At 28.8% G+C, this 27,017-nt stretch overlaps 1 protein-coding gene across 1 annotated transcript in view; it reads right to left on the bottom strand.

The window, feature by feature from the left end:
• Nucleotides 1-13,861, bottom strand: part of LOC107456264 (dual 3',5'-cyclic-AMP and -GMP phosphodiesterase 11) — a 237,781-nt gene extending 223,920 nt beyond the window's left edge. Inside the window, exon 1 of the mRNA XM_071183878.1 lies at nucleotides 13,710-13,861. Coding sequence (XP_071039979.1) covers nucleotides 13,710-13,725 — 16 coding nt within the window. The 5' untranslated portion in view covers nucleotides 13,726-13,861. The remainder of the gene's footprint in view (nucleotides 1-13,709) is intronic.
• Nucleotides 13,862-27,017: the final 13,156 nt, after the last annotated feature.

The raw sequence follows: 27,017 nt of genomic DNA, 5'->3' as shown, positions 1-27,017 counted from the left end.
TATATATATATAAACGCATGTTGAATCCTTTCTGAATAACATAAATTTTTAAATTTTGGGTCCTAATTTTAAACTTGATGGAAAGACTTGTGGATCTGGAAAGTGATCCAGTCACCGACCATATAAAAATAAATGTAGGCCGGTAAAGCCATAATAACCATAAAAATACAGATTATCCCGTAAAAGTTGTCACTGGCCATAAGTTAACACTATGCTTCTAAAATGTATTTTCACTTTGTTCGGGAATCAGGTGATTTGCTTGTTCATTATTACATATGCAACACTGTTGTCATATAGTACTACAAAAGAAAAACGAGAATCATATTAGACTACAAAAATGTCATTTTTCTAAGATACATTGAGTAGTATAGAGGAACCATAAAAGTATTGAGAGCATCTATAAATTAGTGTATGATTTTACGAGTTCGAAAATATTTCTGATGTTTAGTGGTATATAGTAGATTTTATTTTTAAAAAAATTCTTTCTTTAAATAAAAATTTAAACTTTGCATTTAAAGTACTAGTGCTCATATTATTTATATTTGATTGTAACAGTAAAATAAACTTTCATTTTTATAATCATAAAAATAGTTATTTTCTCTTTTTTTTTCATTTGAAAAATCTGTTAATATTCTAATTCATTTATTTCACTTCTTAGTGTTTTGAAAAAAGGAATGCTGTAACATATTTTTGTTCGTTAAATATTGCTTCTTAGAATGTAAGGAAATATCCTAATGCTTTTAGCAAATAAAATGTCCCAACTGAAATTAATATTGATTAAGCTACTTTATAAAATTAAGATAAGTGCTATCTTGCGAAAGTTTTCTTTTTTTTCTTTTCTTACTGGAACAAATTTGCCGTCGCTGTGTGCTATAGAAATTTGCTTCAGCCCTTAGTCAAAAGAATTAATTTCATTTATTTTTATCAGTATAGGGAAAAATACTAAAGCTAATATATTTATATATATATGATAAAATATAATTGTTGCCTAATCATATCTTTCATTCTTATTGCATAGAAAAATCTTATGATGTGGCGATCATTAAACAAAGAAAATCAAGATATTTTTTGCTGTTATAAAAATAATGAGCATAAAAATAATGAAAGTTATGACGATAATTACATGTAAGTTATTTAACTATCTCTTACTTAACGGTATATTTACAAGGTAATATTTATTTATACCATTCTTAATATTATTATTCTCTGGTATTATTAGGTTTTTGATTTAGAATATAATTCAAAATTTATGTTGTAAAACTAAAAGTTCTATTCCCTTAAAGTAATCACATGACATCACCATATTATACAATTTTTATGACAATGGTAATTATTTACGATTTAACAATTATAAAATAATGAAAATAAACTAAAAAATAGTACATTTAAAATAGAATAGAATGGGAAATAGTTAAATTTAAATTGTAAATTCACAGAGTTATATTTCTAATTGCATACCTGCAAGTGACGTCATCGTAGGTAAATTTTAGCATGTGTCGATTCAGAAGCCAATCAGGTTCGACACACACGTGTGACGTCTTTTACAGGTATCCAATTAAATCTGACTTAAATCACATGGTTAGGCATAATCAATTGGTTAGGCAATCAAAAAAGAAAAACTATTTTAAGCTATAAAATAATGTTAAGATTTAACTTTTCACCCTATTGCTGAATAAACTTTTTGGCAAAAAAAAATCTTAACAAGTTTTTATAGTTTTTATGGCGTATAAGAATGTCAAAAATAAGTTTGTTGATGAAGTTGCTTTGGTAACTAAATAAAACTATAAGATTAAAATTTAACTAAGCAAACTTTTCAGTTTAATGGAATAAAATTTGAATTAAAAGAATAAAAATGTTGGAATCTTTTAATTGGATACGTGCAAGTGACGTCACTCGTGGGTCAGTCAATTAGGTTAGACACACGCGCTTGACGTCGCTAGCAGGTATCCGTCTAAAATCTGATCCGAAAATAGATTCAGAGTGATAATTAATCCAAGCCATAAAGCTGTAACGTTAACACGCCATGCACAACCACGTGATTCGACACAGACTAGTTGCAAGTATACCTGTGATAAATGTGATCTGTTTATCTTCAAGAAGCAAAAATTTTTGCATAGTATTGGGAAAGATGTTGGGATTTTTTAATTTGATACTTGCAAGCGACATCACGCATGGGTCAGTCAGTTAGGTTAGACATACACACTTGACGTCACTAGCAGGTATTCAATTAAATATGATCCGAAAATTGTTTTAGCGTGATAATTAATAAAAACCATAAAACTGTAACGTTAACACGCCACGCACAACCACGTGAGTTAACACAAACATGTAATTAGTTGCCAGTATACCCAATTGGATAATTTTTAATATAAATGCATCAACCTATTTATCGTCAAGAATCAACAATTTTTGCGTAGCAATCTGGAGTTGAAGATTGCGAGTTGAAGTCAGGAAGTTGGGTCGTGGCGAGTCTAAGGTTGGGTCCTGGGGGTGAAGTAAGCGAAGCAGCCAAGGGGAGGTGCCTCCTTATCAGAAACAAAAATAATTTTATTTTAGATCACTGATGGTCACGGAATTTTTCAATCTGGGGAACTATTTTTCCATATTATAGACCAGGGGTGGCCAACCTGCGGCTCTTTGAAGGATTATTGGTGGCTCTTGATAAATGTACCCAAGTTCCTTTTTCCATTTTTGTGCTATTATATTTTTTAAAAAATTCTTTTCATTCCGTATGTGTTTCAAAATGTCTTTTAAATTACTGAGAACAAATATGAAAGACTAAGTGCAACGTTGTTCAATTCAAGGTGAGTTTTCCATTTCTAATATAATTATGACACTAAAAGCATCTGGAGAATTAGAATTAATAGAGATGCAAGAAGATCAAGCTCTACAATGAAAATATAAGTCGACGTCGATTACTGAATTTTGGAAATTTGTACCAGAATCGAAATATCCTGAATTTAAAAAGGTTGCCTGTCGAATTATTTCAATATTCGGAACAACGTACTTATGTGAATCATTTTATTCCACTTTAAAATTCGTGAAATCCAAACACCGATCAGTATAAACTAACCAACATCTCAAAGATTTACTGAGAAGTGCTGTCACCAATTATTCACCAAATTTTAAGGAATTATCAAGAGAAGTAAATAAATTTTTTCAATTTTTAATTCTTAAATTCAATACACATATTTTGTACTTTCACTTTTTTTATATGCTTTCACTAAATATAATTTATGTAAAAAAAAAAATTTTTAATACCTTTTTTGCATACCTTTTAAATACGTATTTAATTGCTGCTCGCGAAAAATTTCAAATTACGTATTTAATGCTCTCTAAAAAATAAGAATAGTTTAAATACTTAACGAAAAAAAATATTGTCTCATGGTTTCATTACTCACTTACTAATCAAATTAGGATTCTAGTTTTACTTATGTAGTACAAATCGTACAGTAAAAAGTTTGAGGAAATGTAATAAACTTGTAGTATTATAGAAACAATACTCATTTTTCCTGCCGGACCCCCCAAAACAGCATAAGAATTAAAAACAAAAATTTACTTAAAATCCCTTCTATTTTTAAAATCGTATTTTTAGATTATATTTTTCGCAATATTCATATTTTTTGACAGTTATTCTACTATTCGACTAGTACGAAAAAAAACGTATTTTTAGATATTGTCAAAAAAAAGTTAAAGACAGCGAATTACGTCATTGAAAAACAAAATAATATTTTAAAGAACTAAAGCTTAGTTAAATTACTAAAAAAAAATAATTCAAACTTTAAATAAATAAAACTTTCTTAAAAGCAATGTAATCAACATTTCATAATCGTGACAAATCGATAAACAATTTTTAACAAGTGAAAGTTTTATTTCCTTAACAAACTAATTTGAAAGGGTTTAGTAATATCAATATTTATTTTCTGTCGACAGAAGTTTTAGGGCTCAGTTTCCAAAACTAATTCTGCAAGGTCTTTGAAATTTTCGTGTAAAAGGATTTAAGTCTAGGATAAAAGCATGGAATTTGAACGTAGAGGAAATTTCAGATGAGTGATTCTTCGTTACAGTTACAGTGATAATTTTCACTATTTAAAATGCTCTAGAGGCTTAAAAGTTTGTTCTTCAAACGATTATTTCGGTTAACGAATAAATTATTTAACAAGTATTTCAAAAGAATATTTTAAAATTGATTTATAGAATCAGACTGAATTTTTATTTCAAAATTTAATATTATAAAAGAATTAATCTTCATTTAACTCTTTTTTGCACATTTCAACATGATAAACAGCATAAAAAGATTTCAACGACCAATCTTTAGAAACGGGCTCCATTTTTATGAAGCAAGTATAAAATTATAAAAGAATTAATCTTTTTCACACGTTTTAACAAGATGAGCAGATTAAAAGTATCCCTAAAACCAAACTATAAAATTATATAGAACATATTATTAGCGCGTTAAATATATAAAGAATTAAACTTTACCTAACCTTTTTTGAGAGAATAAAGCTTATATACTGTAAATGGAAAAAAACCAATAGTCTTCTTCAAGACACATCTATTGGTATAATTTAATGTGATATTTCTGAATAAAGAATAATTATCCTTCATAATTATAGTATATATATATATATATATATAATGTTNTATAATATAATACCGTTTCAACAATGATTGGTGACCCAATCATTGTTGGTAACTCAATCAAATTCGTTATTAATCTAATTTATTATTTCTACATCACTCAATAAAAATTTCGGAGCATCTAAAAATTGGTATAATTGTGCTTACCCGATTCACGCAGGCTTACAATATTTTTAAGCATTTTACTGGCATGTATTTTATATTCTATAACCCGGCGTTGAACAGCCGATCCAATTCTGAGCTTACGACTATCAATATACAACTCCTTAGCGATTAAATTTTGAATCCAACTCAGAAGACAAGGGGACTCCTATATTAAGCAATGGGACAATCCAGCCTTCGTGGTGGAATTTTGGAAGGAACTAAACCGCTTTTGAGTAACATGGAGAGGAAAACTCGAAAAAGAGAGAATTCTAACTCCTGAACCGTGTACAACTGAGGATATTTTGCGTTAGCACTGTGGTCGGTACAAGCTGGGAGTAGAATTCGTGGCAACCAGACACTGCTAGGATTTGAACCTGGATCCTCTCATATGACTTGCATTAAGGTGATCGTTACTAAAATAATGAAACAGGATTCAAAGAAACTCCCTTGCCCAACGAAGGCGATGATTTCCATTCTTGGGTCGATGAAACTTATTTTTCAAATATTTGCTAAACATTTCATAATTACAACGTCTTTGTCCAGGTATGCGTATTATGAAAATAAATAATTACATTAACATGTATAAAACTGTAAAAGTGCCAGAGTTTACGCTCAAATAAGTTGTTAAAAACAAGTGGCTAAATGATAGAGAACTTCTCCTAAACTCCCAAGTTATTAAAGAATTATACATTTTTCTCTAACTGTCGGGCCAAAGTAACTTCCATTCCACGGTATCCAATTTGAAAACTTGAAAACAGCGCTCTATTTTATTGAGTTATGATATTGTGTTTTAAATAAGCATAATTTAATTAGCTTATAAAAAAACGAACATTCTAATTTCAACTTAGAGTAATCTCACACCAACCGCTACGCTAACGAAAAAGTACAGATGTCCAGCAGTAGAAGGTTATAAGTTATAATCCTCTAGCATCGAGTTAACCACTGGAGGTTTTCGTATTTTCTTTTTCAATGTAGATGTTTGCTCTATCAAAATGTCCATCCCGAACGCGAATTTTCTCAATATTTTTTCAAATAATACCCTTGTCTTCTGGATTAGGTTCAAAGTTTCAAGACTACGGAATTGTACTTTGATAGAGATAAATCTGTAAAAGCTTGACCGTTCAATGCCAGTATTAAATAAAATTAATTAAAATAATAAATGTTCCCTCAGTTACAATATTTTTCAAAGATGTGAATACTGATTTTCTTAATTTTTTTTGAAAACATGACGGTTTATATAGACATATTTTGATAGAAGACATACTGTAGTACATACTTGTATACATGCTGCCCGCATACTGTTGAGAAAGACTATTTTTCCTAAACACTTTGTACTGTAGAAATTCTAGCTGGACATCAGAATTTAATTTTTTTACACAGAATCGAATTTACAATAAATATTACTGAACAACCTATTATACAAAATCAAAGGATAAAAAGACAAACAAATCTTAAATTTAATGGTTGTATAATTTATACGAAGCAAATTAAATAGCTTTAAAGTATGTCTAAGTGCATTTAAATATCTCAATATTTGCTTAAATTAATCCTGAATTCACTAAATATTTCGCTTTTCTGAAGATTCCTTTAAAAAATTCCATTTATTATAATTAGATTGAACGATTTTGGTCTAGACAGATTAAAAACTATTAATGCAAGAATCGAAGCAGCTTTAAAATCATTATAATTTTTCATCAGAAAAGGTCATTAATTAATCAGCTTTTAAAATTCGATGCCATAAATAGATTTAAGTATTTAAAAAATTTATAGATAATTATAATTTTTTGTTTTAAAGCTTAAATAATGTTCTTTTTTGGTCATAGATATAACTACAATATTTGAAATTTGCTGCGAGTTAAAATTTGTGGCGACGTTTGAAAATTCTTGTACGAAAAAAACATCCATCCAATAAAAGACAACTTATTGAAGCTAAAATTGATTTTTGGCACCATGTGATTACGAAGGATGAACTCCAAACACTCGTTCATTCCATGACAAGACGCTGTGAAGCAGAGTTGGCCGTTGATTACAGTAATCGATTACAACTGTAATTGATTACAGATAATTACAGCGATATAATCAATTACTTGTAATCACGATTACAAGTAATCAATTACTTGTAATCGTGATTACAACTTTCAAAAAATTTTGATTACAGCTGTAGTCATGATTACATCTTTGATTACAGTAATCAATTACTTGTAATCGCGATTACAAGTAATCAATTGCTTGTAATCGTGATTACAACCTTCAAAAAATTTTGATTACAGCTGTAATCATGATTACAATTTTGATTACAGTAATCAATTACTTGTAATCATGATTCCAAGTAATTGCGATTACAAGTAATCAGAACAAAAACGATTACGAGTAATTATGATTACAAGTAATCAAAATATATGATTACATGTAATCATGATTACATGTAATTTGATTACATGTAATTGTGATTACTTGCAATCAAACTATACGATTACAAGTTATTACGATTGTATATTGCGATTGTATTGCATGATATGCATGTCCAGTGTATTTATGTACATGTACATAATATGTTCATTCTCAATGTATGTTTCCAAATATGCATAATACATTTGTGTACGATTGTACGTACATTGGGCGTATTTATATTTTACATATATTCATACATACATTCGACGTGCATAACGTACGTACATACACACATTTGAGATGCATATATTGTACAGATGTATATACATATAGCGTACAGATGTATATCTAGAAAGTAAACAGATGTATATTCATATAATGTACATATGATGAAATGAACATATAATGTTCATATAATGTACATATGTGTGTACATATACAGTACGTATGTGCATAAATATATTGGGCATAATTCTTTCGTACAAATTTTACATGTGTACATGCATGCTATCCCTATCTATGCATATGGTGCAATGTATATATGTACAATGAATGTATCCACACATGTACAATACACGTATGTTCCATGTATGCATATCCATATGTACTATATATGCACGTACAATACATGAATGTATGTACATACATTGTACATGCGTACATACATTACACGTATACATATGTACATTACATTTATGTCTAAATATGTGTACAATGCAATAAATAAAATGCATGTAAGTTAACTTTTAATGACTCAAGCAAGTTAAATGACAAAATCAAACGATATTTAAATTTAGTTTTCAGCTTTAATTGTTCTATATCATTTTGAAATTCTCTGAATAAAAAATTATTTTCAGGTATTTTCATGAAATGTTTGACAATACAGATTTATTTTTTTTATAACATAATGCATGATTCATAGAAATTTTTTAAATGGTAAGAAAAACGGTAAATTTTATGTGTGGAATTAATATTTAGAAATTCCAAATAAAATTATCGTTTGCTTTCTAAAAAATATGAGGTCGAGTTTCATATACCTTAGAATAATTTTAAAACAAATTTTAATAACTTTACTCATATAAATTTTTTTAATGTATGCACAATGTATGTGTATATTGTAATTACATATATTTAAATGTACGCACGTATTTGTACATTACTTGTAATTATGTACATGTATACGTTGTATGCACATGCATACATTGTGCATATAACTATTTTTTTGTACATCCATGCATTACATGCGCATAAGTATTAACAAAGTATGTAGTTATACAAGTACATACGTAAGTTGTACATAAGTACATACTTTGCGTGCACATATATCGATGTACATATAAATATGCATGTATACATGTACGCATTTTATTTACGCAACTATGTGCATATATTGTACCTTTAAATAACATTTTTACATATTGTACGCAAATACGTACAATTTTATATACAAACGTACATTGTATATACGTGCTATTATCGTAAATTTATACAATATATGCACTTAAGTACATAAAAGCATGCAAACGCATAAACATTATTTTCATATACGTTCATACATACATTGTCTATGTATACAAAGATACAAAACATTGCCTTTTTGTACAAACTAACATACATGCGTACATGTATCATAAATGCATAATTATATGTACTAAGCATATGCGCATTGCATTAAGTATATTACAATATAATTATGAATATTGTACGTACAAACAACGTTTGTGCATACATTGTATGTATAGGAATCGCAAATTGTACGTTCATGCGTGCGTACATTCTATGTACATAAAAATATGTAAACACATGAATACTTACATAAAAAATTTGACTATAGTATACAATCGTAATAACTTGTAATCGTATAGTTTGATTACAAGTAATCACAATTACATGTAATCAAATTACATGTAATCATGATTACATGTAATCATATATTTTGATTACTTGTAATCATAATTACTTGTAATCGTTTTTGTTGTGATTACTTGTAATCGCAATTACTTGTAATCATGATTACAAGTAATTGATTACTGTAATCAAAATTGTAATCATGATTACAGCTGTAATCAAAATTTTTTGAAAGTTGTAATCACGATTACAAGTAATTGATTACTTGTAATCGTGATTACAAGTAATTGATTGCATTGCTGTAATTATCTGTAATCAATTACAGTCGATCAATTATCTGTAATCAATTGTAATTATCTGTAATCAATTGTAATCGATTACTGTAATCAACGGCCAACTCTGGTAGAAAGTAACCTTACTTTCTACCTTTTAGTTTTACTACAAATTTAGGGTATTATTCGTGCGTGCAGTGGCGTAGTTAGAAAAACAGTAACACCTAGTAATATCTTTCTAACAGAGAGATTTCTCAAAGCGTATATAACTGGCTTTTTTTAATGCTAACACCATTTGAGTTTCACGATGTTAGTGCGTGAAAATTTTCCAACAAATCACTGTATAACTGAAAGGGAAAAAAGAAAGTTAACATTACGAGTAGCCTAAGGCAAGTGCTTTGAAAAATATAGCTACGCTGTAAGAAATTGCTGTAATTTTTACAGCAACTTTTGATGCATTTTTACAGCACCAGTATTGTAATGACAATTGATAAAAGTTTTCGGTTGTTTTTAGTCATGTGTGCCAGACAACCAATCAAAACGATTAATGCCGACTGAAATCGTTTGCCGCCATTTTTGGTTGATTTTAAAACATTTGACGTGGTTAGCTTGTAGTTTTTATATTATGTTAATTAACTTTTATATTACAATAGCGGTGCTGATTAGAAATCAATGGAATTCTATTAAAGCTGATGAAATTTCCAGTTTTTGAAGCGAAAATTTGATTCGCGAAACTTCAAAACTGAAAAAGAACATCAGTTATTTTAATAATGCTATACGAAAAGCTTACTTAAAATAACTGAATAGATCAATTCTCCCAGAAAATTGCACCGATTGTCAAATGAGTTCTTATATTTTTATCTATAATTTTTCAACGTTAATTGTGCAGAATTCATTAATTTTTTTACTATGAGTTAATTAAAACTTCCAGCTTTCAAGATGATTAAATTTCCAGGCAGAAACAACTTATTGCGATAAAAGTAAAAAAGTGTACAGTATATTTAATTGCAATTTTATTTGTACACAAGTACGAGTGTGCAATATTATTTAAGAATATTTTATATTTCTATAATATACTCTTATTTTTATTGAGGTCAAATAAAAACTACAGCATTTAGATACAGCTGCACATTTTGATCGTATAAAAATTGTAATTAATTTTGCATTTAATTTTTGAATCGCTAGTAAAACATGCCAGGCTAGTTAGTAACTATAAATTGATTTATTCTTGGCGTGATTATTAATTAAATTGAAGTTACCTTATATTAAAATACTTTAATTTTTTGTAAGTTGAGTTATATGTCTACAAATTTATTCCATAAAATTTTTTGCAATTTTATATTAAAATTGTTTACAATAAATTTACATTTTTGTAATAAATTTATATTTACTTCACTTGTGTATTTCGCTATATAATTATACACTCAGTATTTATACTTTTACCAATTACTTTGATTATCTATTTTTATGTATATAGTTTAATAATGTATGTTTATGTACATGTTCAATAATGTAACTTTATGTACACTATAAAAAAAACTATGAATTTAAGAGCAAAATTTGCCACCAGCAACAAATTTTAAAATTTACAAGGCTGCTTTTAATATTTCAGTAGACAGATGTAAGTTCAAATTATGACAATTCGACTGATTTTTCTGATAATCCATTAGATACATAATTAAATGGTCTGTTTAGATTTTATTATTCATAATAGTTACAATCAAACAGTAATTATGTATTTACACATTATAGAGAAACATAAACTTAAATATTAAATTAAAAAAAAGTAAATGTTTAATTCAAGAGCTCTTTTAAAAAATGAACTGCGTCAAATTGCTTTCATTAAATAACCAGACACCTATTTTTATTAATCATTAAAAATGAAAAAAAATTCATTTGTGTTTGAAAATAACAGATAAGGACGAAGTTCTGTTGTAAGAAAAATATTTCCGAACAAATCCATCAATTCATATTTTAACCATCCCCTTTTTATTAAAGATTCATAACAATAAAAAATTTTAATGAATATTCAAAACTAAGAATATTTTGCTGAGATAATTACTTCTTTATTAATTATAAATTATATCTATCGAAATTTTTATACAAATAAACGGAATAATATTTTCGCTTTTATTCATCATTTTTTTTCAATGAGTGAAAAGTATTAAAATATTCCAATTATTTATTTATTATTTGAAATATGTTTTTATAAACAATTTTATCTGTGTATTTTGTTTCAAAACTTACATTAGTTTAAATTCCATGCTTTATTTCAGAAATAATAGGTTTCGAAAGAAATAAAAATTATATTAGCTGATGAATATTCAAATAAAGCTTATATTCATTCCGTTAATAAACAATTTATTTAAAAGGAAAAAACATTATTCTATGAATATTTATAAAATATTAATAAAATTAAATTTTATAGTAAATAATTATAAAATATTATATCGACACATCTTTAGATAAATGAATTTTATAATTGCATGCAAAATTGTTTTCATTTATTTAAAATTTTTCCGAGATGTGAGTGGACTCAGCATATGTAATTAACTGTAAGGGGTCCAAATTACTGTCACATTCTCCATTTTCTGAACTACGACTATAGGCTATATTTTGATAGCCAAAGAGCCAAATCTGTGGAAAAAACAGTATGTTTATACATAAAAAGAACTAGGTTTAATATTTGATTCATTCATTAAATAACAAGTTTAAATTCAACCCTTTAAACCATTTGTTTAAGCACTTAGTGTACGAAAATTCGATCAGTAGTACAAAAGTTTTTCAAAGTGATAATATCTTTTTGACTCAATGCACAACTTTTAAACTCAAGCAATGAACAAAAATGCTTTCAAATCGCAAAATTTGCTGCTTATTTTGCTTTAGTAAGTTTGATACATTTTTTTCACATCAAAAGCGTTCCATTAATATTGTTGTTATTTTGATTTACAAGTAAATTTATATAAGTAAATTTTAATATGCGCGAAAATTTTTCTTGTTGAGAATTACACTAGGACAGATTAAAAAGTCAAAGTAATCATATATAATTCCTTTAAATATTGTATTGATATTAAATTTAAATTTCAAAGTCAAATTCTTGAAAGAAATGTTAAATATTTAAAAATGATAATAATTACTGTTAAAATGTCAAAATCGTAGCGTATTTTATTTCAGTGGTACAATAGTGATATGAAATTTCTGAAAAGTTTAAATCAAATTTCCAAAAAAGGATTCAAAATAAAGTTTCGACTACCTTTAAAGAAAAGATTAGTCACTATTTTTATATTAAGAATTTTTAAAAGATTAGAGATCGCATCAGGCAAAAGATTTTTTTTTAAATAATAGGAAAAAGTATGTTGATCATAAATACATTATTATATGCGTAAGCACGTTTTGCAATTATTTTGAAATATGAGTGTAATAAATTTGAAGAAAAAAATAGATTTCTTTTTATCGCAAAAATGTATTTGACATTTGGTAGTTTATAATTCTAAAAATGTATTGATAAAATTCTTAAATGACACAGTCATGACCCATATTATAGCGATGCATACGTGCTTACAATAACAATAAAAAAAAAATAGCGCCAAAATATTTTATTTGTTTACATTTCGAATAATTTAGACCTTAATAATCAACATGACCTGGGGGGAAGAGTTTATTAACCACTTTATTTTAACTATGCTTTAACTATGTTTTAACTATTTTTTTCTTATTTTACTTTTCAAGACATGCTTAGTTTAAGACTTCAAATTTAATCACTGTATTATTTTATAAAATCACGCTGTTTTGTTGGCTAATTATAATGTTATTCTCTCTAAATAATATATTTCATTATTATATATATATATTGATAATATATTCAATATATTAATTATATATTTTATTATATTGTTAAAAATTACAACTACATGAAAATCTAATTATTATTTATAATATTTTATATGAATACTTTGATCGTAATTATAATTTTTATTATAAATAATAATATTGTTGAGCGCTAATTGAATTATAGTTTGCAATAAAAATAAGTTTCATTACTCTAGAAAATTAATTTTATTTAAAATTTTGCCACCAAAAGTGAAAAAAAAATTATTCAGCTGTGAATTATGCTTCGTACAATTCAAACGTGTTTTTTCTTTCAACGTATACTAATTATAATTTTTATCATGAGTTGAAATTCTTGTATTTTTACTTCTCGTTTAGAAGTAATAACTCTTTCAATAAATTGCGCCAAATGACATAGTAAAAATATTTATTCTTTTTAGCTGCAATAAATTTTCATGAAAACAATGTCAGACGTCATCACGTTGTATTTTTATAAACGCCAATCGTTATTTTACGACAAAATCTTAAATTAAAAGCTGAAAAAACTGTTGAGAGTTGTTTAGTTTTAGAGAAAGTTTTACTCACGTGGTACACGCCGCATGAGGTACGAGTTCCGTTCGTAAATAATTAATATCACTTTTTTTTTTCAGTTTATTTTCATAGGCTTTTTAGAGCTGATTTATTTTTGTAGTCGCCTCACCGTCCTCTGAACTTCTTTGTTTTATTTTCACCTGCTAGTTTTCATATGGTTGAAAAGAGAGAACTTAACTTCTCTCGCCAAGAAAAACCATTCTTAACTGCATGCAAGACATCAATAGCATGCAGAGAGCGTGAAGAGTTGCAAGTTGGATTTGGCGAAAATGCTGCTGGAAATCCATCGCCAAACAGCAAATCGAGTCATTGACTTTTTGCGTTTTAGGTAAATGGGATTATTCCTCTTTTTCTGCTTTTTGTGTAGAAATCCTGTGGATAAAAGGCTTTAAAAGATTAATGGATTTATTTTCTTCATTGTGCTTAATATAAATTTCATTTTCCAATTAAATTCGATAGCATTTTTAATAAACAAGGATGGGCAGTTTTGAATTTTTATTAAATTTTAAATTATTGCATAGATATTGTTATTTATTGTTATTATTTTTTGAATTGATTTTTTTTCTTCACAATTACAAAATATATTGATTTTTTTTCACATTCCATACATAATATAATTATATCTTTAGCATTCATGTTACATTCGGTGATGCAAGGAATGTTAAGTTTATAATCATAATAAAATTTCAATCAATGGAATATATTTTAATTTGTTCCATCTATTTTTGTTTGTTCTTTATAATTCAATCTTTTTTTTAAAGCGAATTTAAACACCTTCCATGTTATTATTATTTGTCCATATTATTTGTCCATATATTATATAGATTGAATACTATATATCGTTTTATAAAATTGTATTTCTTCATTAGACAAGTGATATCGGTAGGTGTGTAGAATATTATTTTTCATATTGCTATAAATGTATAAATCAAAATAAGAAAATAAGGGTAATAATTATACAATATAAGTGCGTAATCAATATATGGATCATTGCTTTTACTAATTGTAATTTTATAAATAGACATTTGTTATTAGATGTTTATTAGCTCGTTTTTGAGTCTGGGCCGGTACGATCTTCCAATCAAAATTTCGATCACTTTCTAACTACCTAGAGCACTGAAATCAAAACAAGAAATTTATCTTTTTTTTATCGTCACAGAGAACCGCTTTATTTTACCGGCAATTGGATGCGTGCAATCTGCGTGAGTCAGCCTATCAGGTTCGTCACCACGTGTGGCGTCACTTGGAGGTACTCATTTAAAATTATCAGAAAATTAAAGATTGATAAAGTCTTAATGCTGTAATATTAACGCGCTATACATAAACACGTGATTAGACACAACCATGTGATTATTTGCAAGCACCCAATTAAATCTCTAGTTAGATTACGACTGGAGTTCTTTGTCTGATCACAATACAAATTTCAATAGTTCGCTAACTGTTAAAAGCAGGGAATATCATTATGTTATCACCTCAGGGAATTATTGCACTCACAATTTTAACCACTTGGTATCTCTCAATTTTTAATAAATTATTATCAATTTTAATTTAATTAGAAAAATCAATTCCTGTCTCAATCATTTCCAGACCTTATGATCATTAAATCGCCACAGGAGTTTATTGTCAATCAAAACTATCCGCTCCCAGCTTTCAAACTAATTAGTGTGCTCAACTTTTCCTTGCAACTCAGTGTCTGACGAGAATACTAACATTTCCAGACAACCAGGAGCAGAATTTATCATCTGATTTACACTGTTTATCATCTTATTTATCATCAACTTATTACAGTGAGTTGTCATTATCATCTTATTTATCATCAACTTATTACAGTGAGTTATCATTATCATCTTATTTATCATTATCTTATTTGTCATCCTCTTATCATCTTAATCCAGAATTTATCATCTCATTTATATTGACCACTTCGGGCCAAGCTAAAATATTCAAGTTTGAATTGTTGCTCTATTTCTAATAACAATAATAATTTCAATCATTTTCAAAAGGCAGAATTTACCACCATATTATTGTGAAATGGAATATTTGCCTTAAATCAAAACCTTGTCTATATATTTAAAGTGCTTAAATTTTAACAAGAGTCTGAAATGGATGTTAAAGCAACTTTATTTCCTGACTACTACAAGCATTTTATCGCTAAAAAGAAATTATCGTCTATCGTAATTTCGCTAACTTTCCAACTAGCTGGAGTGCTCAAATTACAACTAGAAGCTCTGTGACTGACTCCAAAAAAAAGTTACAATTGTTTCATTAAAAATTAAAGTAAAATTCTTTGCCACTCGAAATCGCCAGCACTTTTCCACGTAAATAAACAAACAGACGCTAAAAACTGAAAATAAAAAGACAATAAAGTTAAATAAATATTTTGAAAAATTATATTTCTCAAGCAAATTAAAAAATAACTGTTTTACTTTCGTCTCTTCTAAAAAAAATAGTTGAACGGCTTCAATTCGTAACATTCTTCCACAATCACAGAAAATCTCTGCAACCTCCTTCGTTTTTCTAAAATGATGCACCTTACGTTTTTTGTTCTTAATCTGGTACAAATAAAATTGTTCTCTCTCTTTTAAGCATAGTTTTTAAAATGTTAATGTAATGTTATGTTAATGTAAACATTTCTTTGAAAACACTTGTATTATTTATATAATTGTAAGTAGTTCTATTGATTAACTTATCTAAAAATTATATGACAAATAATATTGATCTTAAAGGATAGAAGAGGAAAACATGCTTTGTCGAACAGCAAAATAATTAATTACATTCAGTCATTTTAAATCCGATTATTTGGAAACAATTTTTAAGCATATATATATATATATATATATATAAACACAAATTAACATGAAAAACATGAATAAAATAAAAACTAAATGATAGAGAAACAAGAATGGTAAAAGCAAATAGTCGTTGTCAAGACACATCTGTGCCGAGTAATTCAGTTTAACGAACCTATCAGCAGAAAAAAAATTTTTTTTTTACTCAAAGATTATCATTTTTTTCTCATTATTATTTTTTTATCAGCAGAAAAATTATTTTTTTCTTTAGTCACGCATCTGAAATTGAGTAATAAATTTCTCTTTATTTAGATTTCAAATAATAAGTTTTGATTTTCCCCTCCGTCTAACGCAAATGCTGGTTAGTTCCATCAAAATGTCCTCCACGAAGGTAAATTTCTCCCAATACTTGGTCCAGGAGTTTCCTAATCTTCTGGATTGGGTTGAAAATTACAATACTTAGTTGAACATTGATAATCGTAAGCTGAAAATTCGGTCGACTGTTCAACGACGGTTATAAAATAAAATAAAATTAGCTTAGAAATAATTAAATAGTTTATTTTAACAATCATTTGGGTTTTTCAATGTAAAGGTAAACCCTATCGCAGAGAAATTTTAATTTTTTGAGGCCGTGTACTGTTATAACTAAAAATAAAATAATAAAAAAAATATATTGTTATAAAATGTGAAACGTTTTTGCATTTCGATGAAATTTACTCATACAACCTCGAAAGAGTTACAAAAAATTGAACTTTTTCTGTCTTTTGAAAGTAAACACTGTCAAATAGACTGCTTTCACTTAAAAAATAATAATAATAAATTATTTTAATTAAAGGGTTCGATGATACTATTATTTAAATTTTTATATTTTTTGCACTGTTTCTTTGTTTGAAGTGTTTTTCTTGTCAATATCATCTTTACCGATTGCTAAAGTCCTGCAGTGAACTGATCGTTAAGACACGGCTCCCAGCAGATCACCGAAGTCAAGCATCACTGGCTGCAGTCAGTGTGCGGGTGGGTGACCACTTGTATCAGTCTGCGTAGGGACCGAGGGTGCGCGGTATTGGTCCTCGTTAAACTGTTCTACCGTAAAGTGCTCGACTTCGCGTGCAGGTCGCCGGGCTACCGAAGCGGAGGTGCCCTCCCCTCCGCAGAGGATCAAAATTATGATGGCATGTCTTCGGATCATCCTCAGGGATGTTTCCCAGACCGTCGCCAATAGCCCATTGTGCAGCTCTCGTGCAACGTAAATGAACTACAGACAAAACAAACAAACCGATTGCTAAGATATTGATTTCTTGACAAGACCGAAAGGTAAAATATTCCTATCCAAGATGCTAAGGCCTAATATAGTGTTTTGTAACATCCACCCTTAAAGTATAATTTTAGCTGAAGAAAAAAATGTACACTCATTGGAGGATGCAAACTAATATTTAGTCAAATTAAAGACACACAAACAATTGAAATATGTAGAAACACTTTCGTGGAGGCTGGAACAAAACATCAAAACTTGTTTGATTGCCGAAAAAAACATGATGAATTTGAAAAACGATTATTGGAAATACCTTCAGTAAGTTCATGGTATGGAGAGATTATTTCATTATGTGTATATCCGAAGGGGATTAGACAGATGGTTTTCAAAAATTTGCGACAGCTAAACGGTGAAGTTAAAAAGAAGATATTTCCCACTTCAAATTCATATGGCAGGTCATAAGTTTTTCTTACGTTATGTCCTTAATCATAAGTTTTTCTTATGTTATGTCCTTAATCATAAGTTTTTCTTATGTTATGCTCTTATGTTATATCCTTAGTTTCTTATGTTTTGTTTTCTTACGTTAAAATTTCCGACTGATGGCTCTGCAAATATCTTTAACTGTTAAATTATTCAAAATTTATGAGGAGAATGAAGTTTTTAATCAGGAAATATCTTTAAATTTTCCTGTTGTTGCCTTTTTAAAAGAAATTGTCTTATGTAACATGAGTGTGTTTATAGTAGTGGATTCGAGTACTGATCCAAATTATAGAAGTTTGAACATTAGTGTGTCACTTTTTGTTGTCCAGTTACCAGGTTCACAGCGGAAGATGGGCATTTCGAAAATTTTATGATGTGATTTACATTCATTAAAAGAATTTGAATGTTCAAATTTGTGATTTTCAAGTATTTTTATTGGATTTGGGTGCTAACAGCGCCATCTGTTGGAAAATCAGGAAAAAATTTATGCTCCTACACATTTTACTGCAAGAATTCTATTTAACCAAAACCATTTTGTCATTATAAATTTTGAAAACCGTCACTCTAATTCAGAGCACTCAGTAGATTTTAAAATATTTAAGTAGATTTTATTACATAAAATGACGCATGGAGATTATTAAGTTTTTAATAGATCTATGTGATTTTTTTTGATGCCCCGAAACTAAGGTTGGGAAAAAACTACTAAAAGAAATATGATCTTGTGCAGCATAAAAAGCCATTTAAGCTTTTAACTTTAACCTTTCCTTGGATTTTTTAATCCCACAATTTCATTTAACGAAATATCAAGAACTTTTCCAACACACAAACTAAATGGATTTCGAACTAAATTTGATTTAAAATTATAATAATTTCAAAATTGGTTCTCTAAGCTCGAAGTTGATACGGTAGTGGAATCACAAACAGCGACCGAAAAATGAAATATCTTTAACAATTCCAAAATTCGGAAGCTAATGTTACCGCAACAGTAGCCCTTTTACAATCTTTCCTAATCACGTAATATATCACTTAAACTGAAAAAAGAAAAACTAGTCGATTGTCTAACTCATCGAAGTAACCATCATTAAGAAAATTACTTGTCAGACATCCTGTCATTGATATAATCTCTTTACCAAAGTGCCTTATGACATTTTCAGAATAAGATGAAGAGATCGTGTATTGATTGTTTAGCGATCAATTAAGTGTATTTCTTTTTATTTCACTACACGCAAACTTTTGAGGAATAAAAATATTCATTTACACTTTAAATGAATTTTTTAAGATTGTTTAATAGCAGAATATTATTTCTAATAGGTGCGTAGGAAAAAAACTATCATGTTTAATAAATTTTGATTAATTTATGGCAATTTCACGAAGTATGACTCATTCTTAATAGTTTGAAGGCCTAGCGACGAATGTGCAAATTAATTTATGTGGACGATGTTTTAAGTTAAAAAAATCAGCTACAAAAACGTACTTGTATATCGGTTCTCGTCCGATCACCGAAGTTAAGCAACATCGGTCACTGTCAGCACTTTGGAGGGTGACCACCTGGAAACGCCACGTGTGTTTAACATACCTTTGAGCCGTGGTGGCTCAGGGGATATAGCACTCACCTCCCAATGAGGTGACTCGGGTTCGAATCCCTGGTCGATACGATTTCTTCACCCAGCTCGCAACGATTACAGTGCTGACGTAAAATATCTTCAGTGGTAGACAGTATCATATAGTGCTAGACGGTAAAGTCCCCTTGCGTCAGGCTAATCGTGAGAGATTTTTCTCTCCGTGTAGCGCAAATGCCGTTTAGTTCCATCAAAAAGTCTCAACGAAAGCAAATTTCTCTCAATACTTGGTCCAGGTTTTCCCTTGTCTTCTGAATTGGGCTCAAAATTATAAGGAGTTGAATATTAGCAGTCGCAAGCCCAAAATTGGGTCGGCTGTTTAGTCCCTGTTAGAATGAACGTTCAACGTACTTACAAACCATATTAATTGTATAAATGTATAATGCGCATCATTTTGCTGCAAAATGTTTAAGTTGTTTCAAATGTATAATACATTTTCCCTTGTTTTTTTTTATTTTTACAACTCATAAAAAATATGCTGCCCTTAAGTTTACTTCTCACTACTGTAGCATACTACAGTGTGTTGCAAAATTATAAGACCACCCCAAATATCAATAATTTTTACTGTACACTTCATAAAATGAATAATCTTAAAACAGTGCAATAACTGAAATAAGTTATATTTTCTCAAATAAATTAAAATGTGAGAAAATAAAGTTAGTTCACGATTTTGAATCAATTCACGTGAGTCAAACGATTTTTTTAAAAATCTGGGTGTTAAATAAGTATAAGACCACCTATTTCTTTTTTCAAAATCATTTGAGTTTTCAAAACCTTTTTATTTTTTCTCTAAGAAGCTGTAGCTTTGTATCGCAGAAAAAACGCAAACGATAATATTATAGAGAAAATAAGAATACCAGGCATTAGTTCTATCATAATCAAAGACGGGCGCCATTTTCTTAGCAGCAAATAAGAAGCAAAATTTCCCTAAGGAAAAGGCAGAAGAGCTAAAAAAAAAACTAACCAGAACACGCTAAACATTTGATATAAGAATTAAAAAAAGAAACAATATGAAAGTTTTTATTTCAATATGAGGAATTTTTAAAATAATTTTTTAATCCTAAGAATTCTTTATTTTAAGTTTTTTAGTTTATAATTTTTATCAGAAAATTTCCCCACGGAAAAGAGTTATCTGAGCTTAAAATTCAAACAATTTGGTTTTCAAGTGCTCTGAAAAATCGAACCGTGAAACATGCAAGTAAGTTAAGCGTTCTAAAACTGCTGTTCATAATATTTTAAGCTAAAAAGATTCTTATAGAAAAAATTAAAAAAAATCGGTAGGAAGCGTAAATTATCAACTCGAGATAATCGATACATTTTCAAACTTGCAAGGAAGCAGAACTTGTCTACTCTCTAAATAACTCAGCAGGAAAATATAACGATGTCCCATTCAGTAGTATAATGTATAAATATTACTAAATTCACCACTGGAAGTCACAGCCATAAACATATGAATAGAGTAGATTGTTCAAATGTATGCATGTTCGTACGTATGGATGTTATATAAATCCACAATTCTGAACCAATTCGCACCAAATTCACTGTACATACTTTCAATGACCAGGATCTGACTGTCTACATTAAAACTCCTTCTGATAATCGGTTCACGTACTACATCCCACAGAAAAAGTTTTCCATAATATTTGATAAATATTTTGTAATATTAGTGATTTTCTAGCATGCTACTCTAATCAGTCAAAAACAAGTTTTATAGCAGGTTTTGCTGATTTATTTATTTATATATTCCTATATTAGACTATCACAAGTAAAATCAACATTAATATAAAAGCGATGCATGGTGATGACGTCACCAAATTAGTATCTGAAGAGGTACATGAATCCGCGTGTTTTTTAATTGATACTTGCGTTTTTAAATCTCCATGAATTTAAAGGATGAAAACTCAACGAGAACTAATAAATAAAACTAAAATTATCCATTAAGTCTTGGGAAAATTGTGGTAAATTTTGAATATTACAAACTAAATTATTCCATATGTCTTGTCAGTCTTTCTATTTATGAGATGAACTTCTAACTCTTATTATGGTAAATCTAATAGTATGAAGTCGCACTATACATAGGGTATACAAAAGTAACATGTATTACGTGCCATGAATGAATAATATGGAGATATTTGTCTACTTATTCGCTCCAGAAAGGGGTAAAAGAACATATTTCCACAAAAACTATATTATGCCCTTATATTGGTATAATGAGTTCTCTTTACCACCGCAATACCAGTAATATTTAATACCACTTTTAATTAAGTATCACTGACGTCAATAATTTAAATATGTTAACTGTAAAAAAAAACCGCTTATTAACTGCCTTCCCATAAAATAGTTGAACAATCAGGATTGTATCGCATTAACTAGGCCCACCTAATTAAGGCACTTAGTTTCTTACAACTGGCTGCATAGTATACCAGCGAGGGCTAATCTATCTGTCTCATGTCTGGCAGAACGGGGGTTCGAATCCCAGCGTTGACACCGCAGTATTTCCTCCATTACCTTCATCGTATGAAACATTTCTAGCGTTCTGTACTTCCTAACTTGTGACCCTGGACTGCTTAAATACAATACTATCTTTCACTCATAGATGGCAGCACCGTAAATCTGCTTAACACAAAAGAAATCTAGTATTTTCCATGATTTACGATAGGTGAAACAACCAGATAAAATAATTAAACCACATTCCACGATTCATTTAATAAAACACAACGTAACCACAACCTAAATCCAATGCCCATTATCTAATGAAAAGCCTTGCTCTAATGTCCAGTTAAAGTTCTTTTTTCCGGTTTTGAAACCATGTCAGTAGTAAATGGTTAAAGAAAATCGTGTAGTTTTGCATTTATAATTTTTTAACCATACTAGTTGTAAACGGTTTCAAAACCGTTAAGGTAAAAAATGTACTTTATATTTAACTTTATGGTTAATTGGATATAGACAGACTGCTGACGGTTATTTTACTGTAATTTCAGAATTAAAATTCTCACAGTTTGTGCTGTTACTAATTATTATTTTAAATTACAATTGTTTAATTTTGGTTAAAAGGTGGTCTAGAAAGCTCTATTAATGGAGTAAAAGTACTTATTCGTCTTAGAGATCCCCATATTCTTTTTGATGCCAACTAATTTTGGTTATTAGTACTAGTACTGGTATTGTATTAATAAGTGTTTTTAGTAGGTACTAAATATAAATGTACTAATATTTTTACCACGAAAATATAATATTTACAGCCTACCAAAAAGTTTTTTAATTTTCTTCATTTTTCTCTTTTTTCTTTCTGTCTTTTTTCTCTTTATTGTGCTGTATCACAACTTATAATTATTAGGTGGACTGGAAAGTAATGTCGTTTCGGTGCATTAAATATTCGTAAGTCTTAAAAAGTCTTCTATATATTTCGATTCATTTTCGAACAGGCATTGAAAGGTTGTTGCTAACGAGAGTGAATACATTACTGATTAAAGATGAAATCTTGATAACCAATATCAATTGCACCGAAACAACATTACTTTCCGGCCCACCTAATAGTTTCCATAAAAAGTTTCCAAAGTCGAATATATTTTCAATATGAAACTATGCATTTAACTCTGCTAATAATATTTAACTCAAATCTACTTCACTCTTTTGAGAGAGTTCAAAAGCGAACAAAGCAGGAAAGATTTTATTCTGTCTTTGACGTCATAACCAAAATGAATAGCCATCTTTCGCAACATCTTCTAGAAATTGACCTACTCTACTACATCATGCAGCTAAAAGCATCTTTTATGGTCTTTTAAAGAATGTAAAAATCGATACACTCCCTGCTTTTACTGACCCTCTCAAATTTTATTGAAAATCCAGAAGAACATCTTCAGCCGAAGTTAGCTGGAAATTTCGAAGCGGTTTAAAATTCTCAACGAGAACTTTAGCGATGCGCCAAGTAGCGATTTATACTGCTGATATAAATCGTACAACTCAGATCATATTAAGAAATGTTTCTTGATTTATCCTTACAATGTCAGAATATTATTCATTCCGTAGTATTCAAGAATTTCAGTTAAGAGATTTATTTTTTTTACAATGCAACTCAAAAATAAAAATTGAGGAAAAAAATAAGGAAGAGCAGTTTTTTTCCTAAGTATTTTTAAAAGGGCGGCCCGCTCCGCCTGCCCTTTGATGCGACCTCCTTACTTTTTTGTAAAAATAAACCACTATCCCTTAAAAACACTGCTTTTAATTTTATTTTTTCAGAGAAAGGTTTTCTTAACTACCTGTTTTAATAAAGAATCCACTTCTGATTTATTTAGCTATTGATAATTATTTAGCTTTAATTTTCAATTTCACTCCTTCATTTTAGCAAGATTTCACTTACGTTGACTAGTTATATGTACAAAATTCGCATGACATTCGGTCTCAGAGATATTCACATCTTTTTTTTTTCGGAAGGGGGTGCATATTAATAAGTTTTTTAATGATTTTAAATTTTACCATTTTTTTTTAAATATTCATCTTTGATTTAAAAATTTACCTTTAAATGATTATTTTCTCATAATATTTAGTTTAAAATATAAAATAAAGAAAGCTTACAAGTTGTTTATCAGCGAATCCTTACTTTTTAGTTGGAGCAATAGAGAAAAAAAAATGGAAATAAAATAAAATATGGCCACCGAAGCCGGCGTCTTCAGGGAGTACCAGCTCCAGAAGCCATAGAACAAAACCTTTTCTATTGAGAGAGGGTACTGAGAGAGCTAATTTTGACATTTGCCCACTCTCTCAATAGAAAAGGTTTTGTTCTATGGCTTCCGAAGCTGGTACCCTCTGAAGACGTCAGCTTCGGTGGCCATATTTTTATTTTATTTCCATTGTGTTTTTCTTTATTGCTTCAATTATTCTTTCTTTTGAAAATTCTGCTGCTTTTAAACTCGTTTCTTTCAAAGAAAGTTCTGTTATAATAGAATTTTATATTTTGTATTCTTTTACTACCTTTCTTTTTAGTTCACTCTTTCTGAGGAAAATTAATATACAACGATTGTATTTTAGATTGCCTTTAATTATTTTTCAAAAGCTTCAAATTTTTCTGTTATTTCCATAATGAGTGAGAATTACTTTGGGAAATATGCACATAAAGTAGCATGAGTGTAATTTAAAAATTGAGGAACAAAGTCCTCAATTCAAAAAGTTATTACATAATATTACACATTTTGATAAATTTTAATGGTAGTAATTGAGTGCTCTTTCAAATCTTTAAGTGCCATTTTCTGCGAGAAAGCGAATCACCCTGCACTTTTTTCATTCCCGGGAAGAAATCTGAGTGGTATATAGATTTTTTTCATTATTTTTAAAGTTGTTACTTAGTTTCTTGTTTTGTCTAATAATTCGAAGTAATATTAGGTGAATATTTAACCCTTTGACGGAGATGGGATACCGGTGTCACTTTTATATATTTGCTGTTAATTGGTAGCAAAAATACATTTTGGTGTTTTTTAATTATAAAAAAACAGTCTAATGGTCACGTAAAAAATCAGTTAGATTATCGGAATTATATTATTACTAAAATTTAAAATCCCAGAAAAGTAGTTTGAAAAGATTTTTTTCATTCATATTCAAAAATCTATCAATAATTGATTTTGTTAATTAATGAAACTTTAATGATGGATAACTGTCTCTCCTAGATTTAAACAATTGCAAATTTGAAAAAAAATTGCAAATTATCTTTCCAAAGTGAGCTGTGTTTGGAAGATCTTACCTTTAACGCAGAAGAAAACACTGGTGTTTTATAGAATATTTTATAATCGTAAATTATTAAAATGCTGAATATAACGTTTTTCACTTATTTTGACATACATTCATACATTGAACAGTCTGTGTGAGGATATGGCAGAATTGCAGTAATGTACAGATTATTTAATACATCTTTAATTGTTAAACAACTCTTATTGTTATGTTCTACTAGAGCAAGTAGAACCAAACAGTAGAATAATCCTTCGCTCGCTAACCATTGTTAAAGGCTTCGAATAGCACTTTTGTTAAAGGAGTTTAGTAGTTGCCTAAATCATACCTTTACTAATTAGAAGCAATGTATCAACTTCGACAGCTGAATAAATCGAATTTCAATCTATTCACCCAAACTATTGAAAATTGGATTCGAATTATTTTTGGACTAGCTTTCACCCATTACTAAATTACTCATTCAGTGAGTGATGCTCATAGTAAGACAACAACAATAAAAAAAAATATTTATAAGGATTTAACTATTCTGGTACGTTGATTTTTAATTAAACTGACTTTTTAACGGCAAAGAACCGGAATCTATACGCCAATCAATCGGAAAGAAACGAAATTTGTTTTGGCAAACTTAATAAGATTCAATATCCGTATGATGTTATTTACGTTACTTATTCCAAGGAAGGAGAAAACGATGAAAATCATCTAAATGATGACACTTAATGATTGTCAAGTTGTGATCTATTAATTATTATTTAGTAATGAGATTTGATAGGTCACTATGCACCTAGTACATTTTACGATGAAGGGTTTCACTAAACCGATTTCCCTATCTCTAAAAACTAGAAAAAGAAAGTTGGTTATGCATCTTTAGAGGATGTTGTCTAAGAAAGCAGCACATATAAAAGTCTTACTTGAACTTCATATCACGTTAACATTTTATAGGCTCATAATATTGTTACCATACTTGTAACAGTTCGAAAATTTCAGTTAATATCACATTTCTTATTATGCTAAAAAATAATTTTTGGTTACGTCTAATCTTATTCACCTAATCATAAATACTGAATAATTTTTGAGGGTTGTGCGTTTTAGGGAACAGGTGGTACGAATTTGACAATAGATTTCCGTAGCTCGGAATAAAAAGTTCATAATTTTGGAAATATTACAAAGCTTCACCAACCATGCATCACAATTTCCCTGTAATCATTTTTCTTTATAGACAATGAAAAGCTTTTTGCATATCAAAATTAAAAAGTATCAAATTAAAACTAGTCGCAGTAAAGTATCAAATTAAACTCGCTAGCGCTCGCCAACCCCAGAAAATTGCTACGCAATCTTATATGGTTTGCTTCGCAAACCAAGCTCGCTTCGCTCGCTACTAACTTAGGTACATTGCAAATGCACAAAATTCTAAGAATTCAAAACAATCATTCAAATCCATATAAAAACT

The sequence above is a fragment of the Parasteatoda tepidariorum genome, chromosome 8, assembly GCF_043381705.1.
Source record: "Parasteatoda tepidariorum isolate YZ-2023 chromosome 8, CAS_Ptep_4.0, whole genome shotgun sequence".
Taxonomy (NCBI): domain Eukaryota; kingdom Metazoa; phylum Arthropoda; class Arachnida; order Araneae; family Theridiidae; genus Parasteatoda; species Parasteatoda tepidariorum.
The sequence above is the reverse complement of the archived record's forward strand: the minus strand, read 5'-3'. Positions and strand labels throughout refer to the sequence as shown.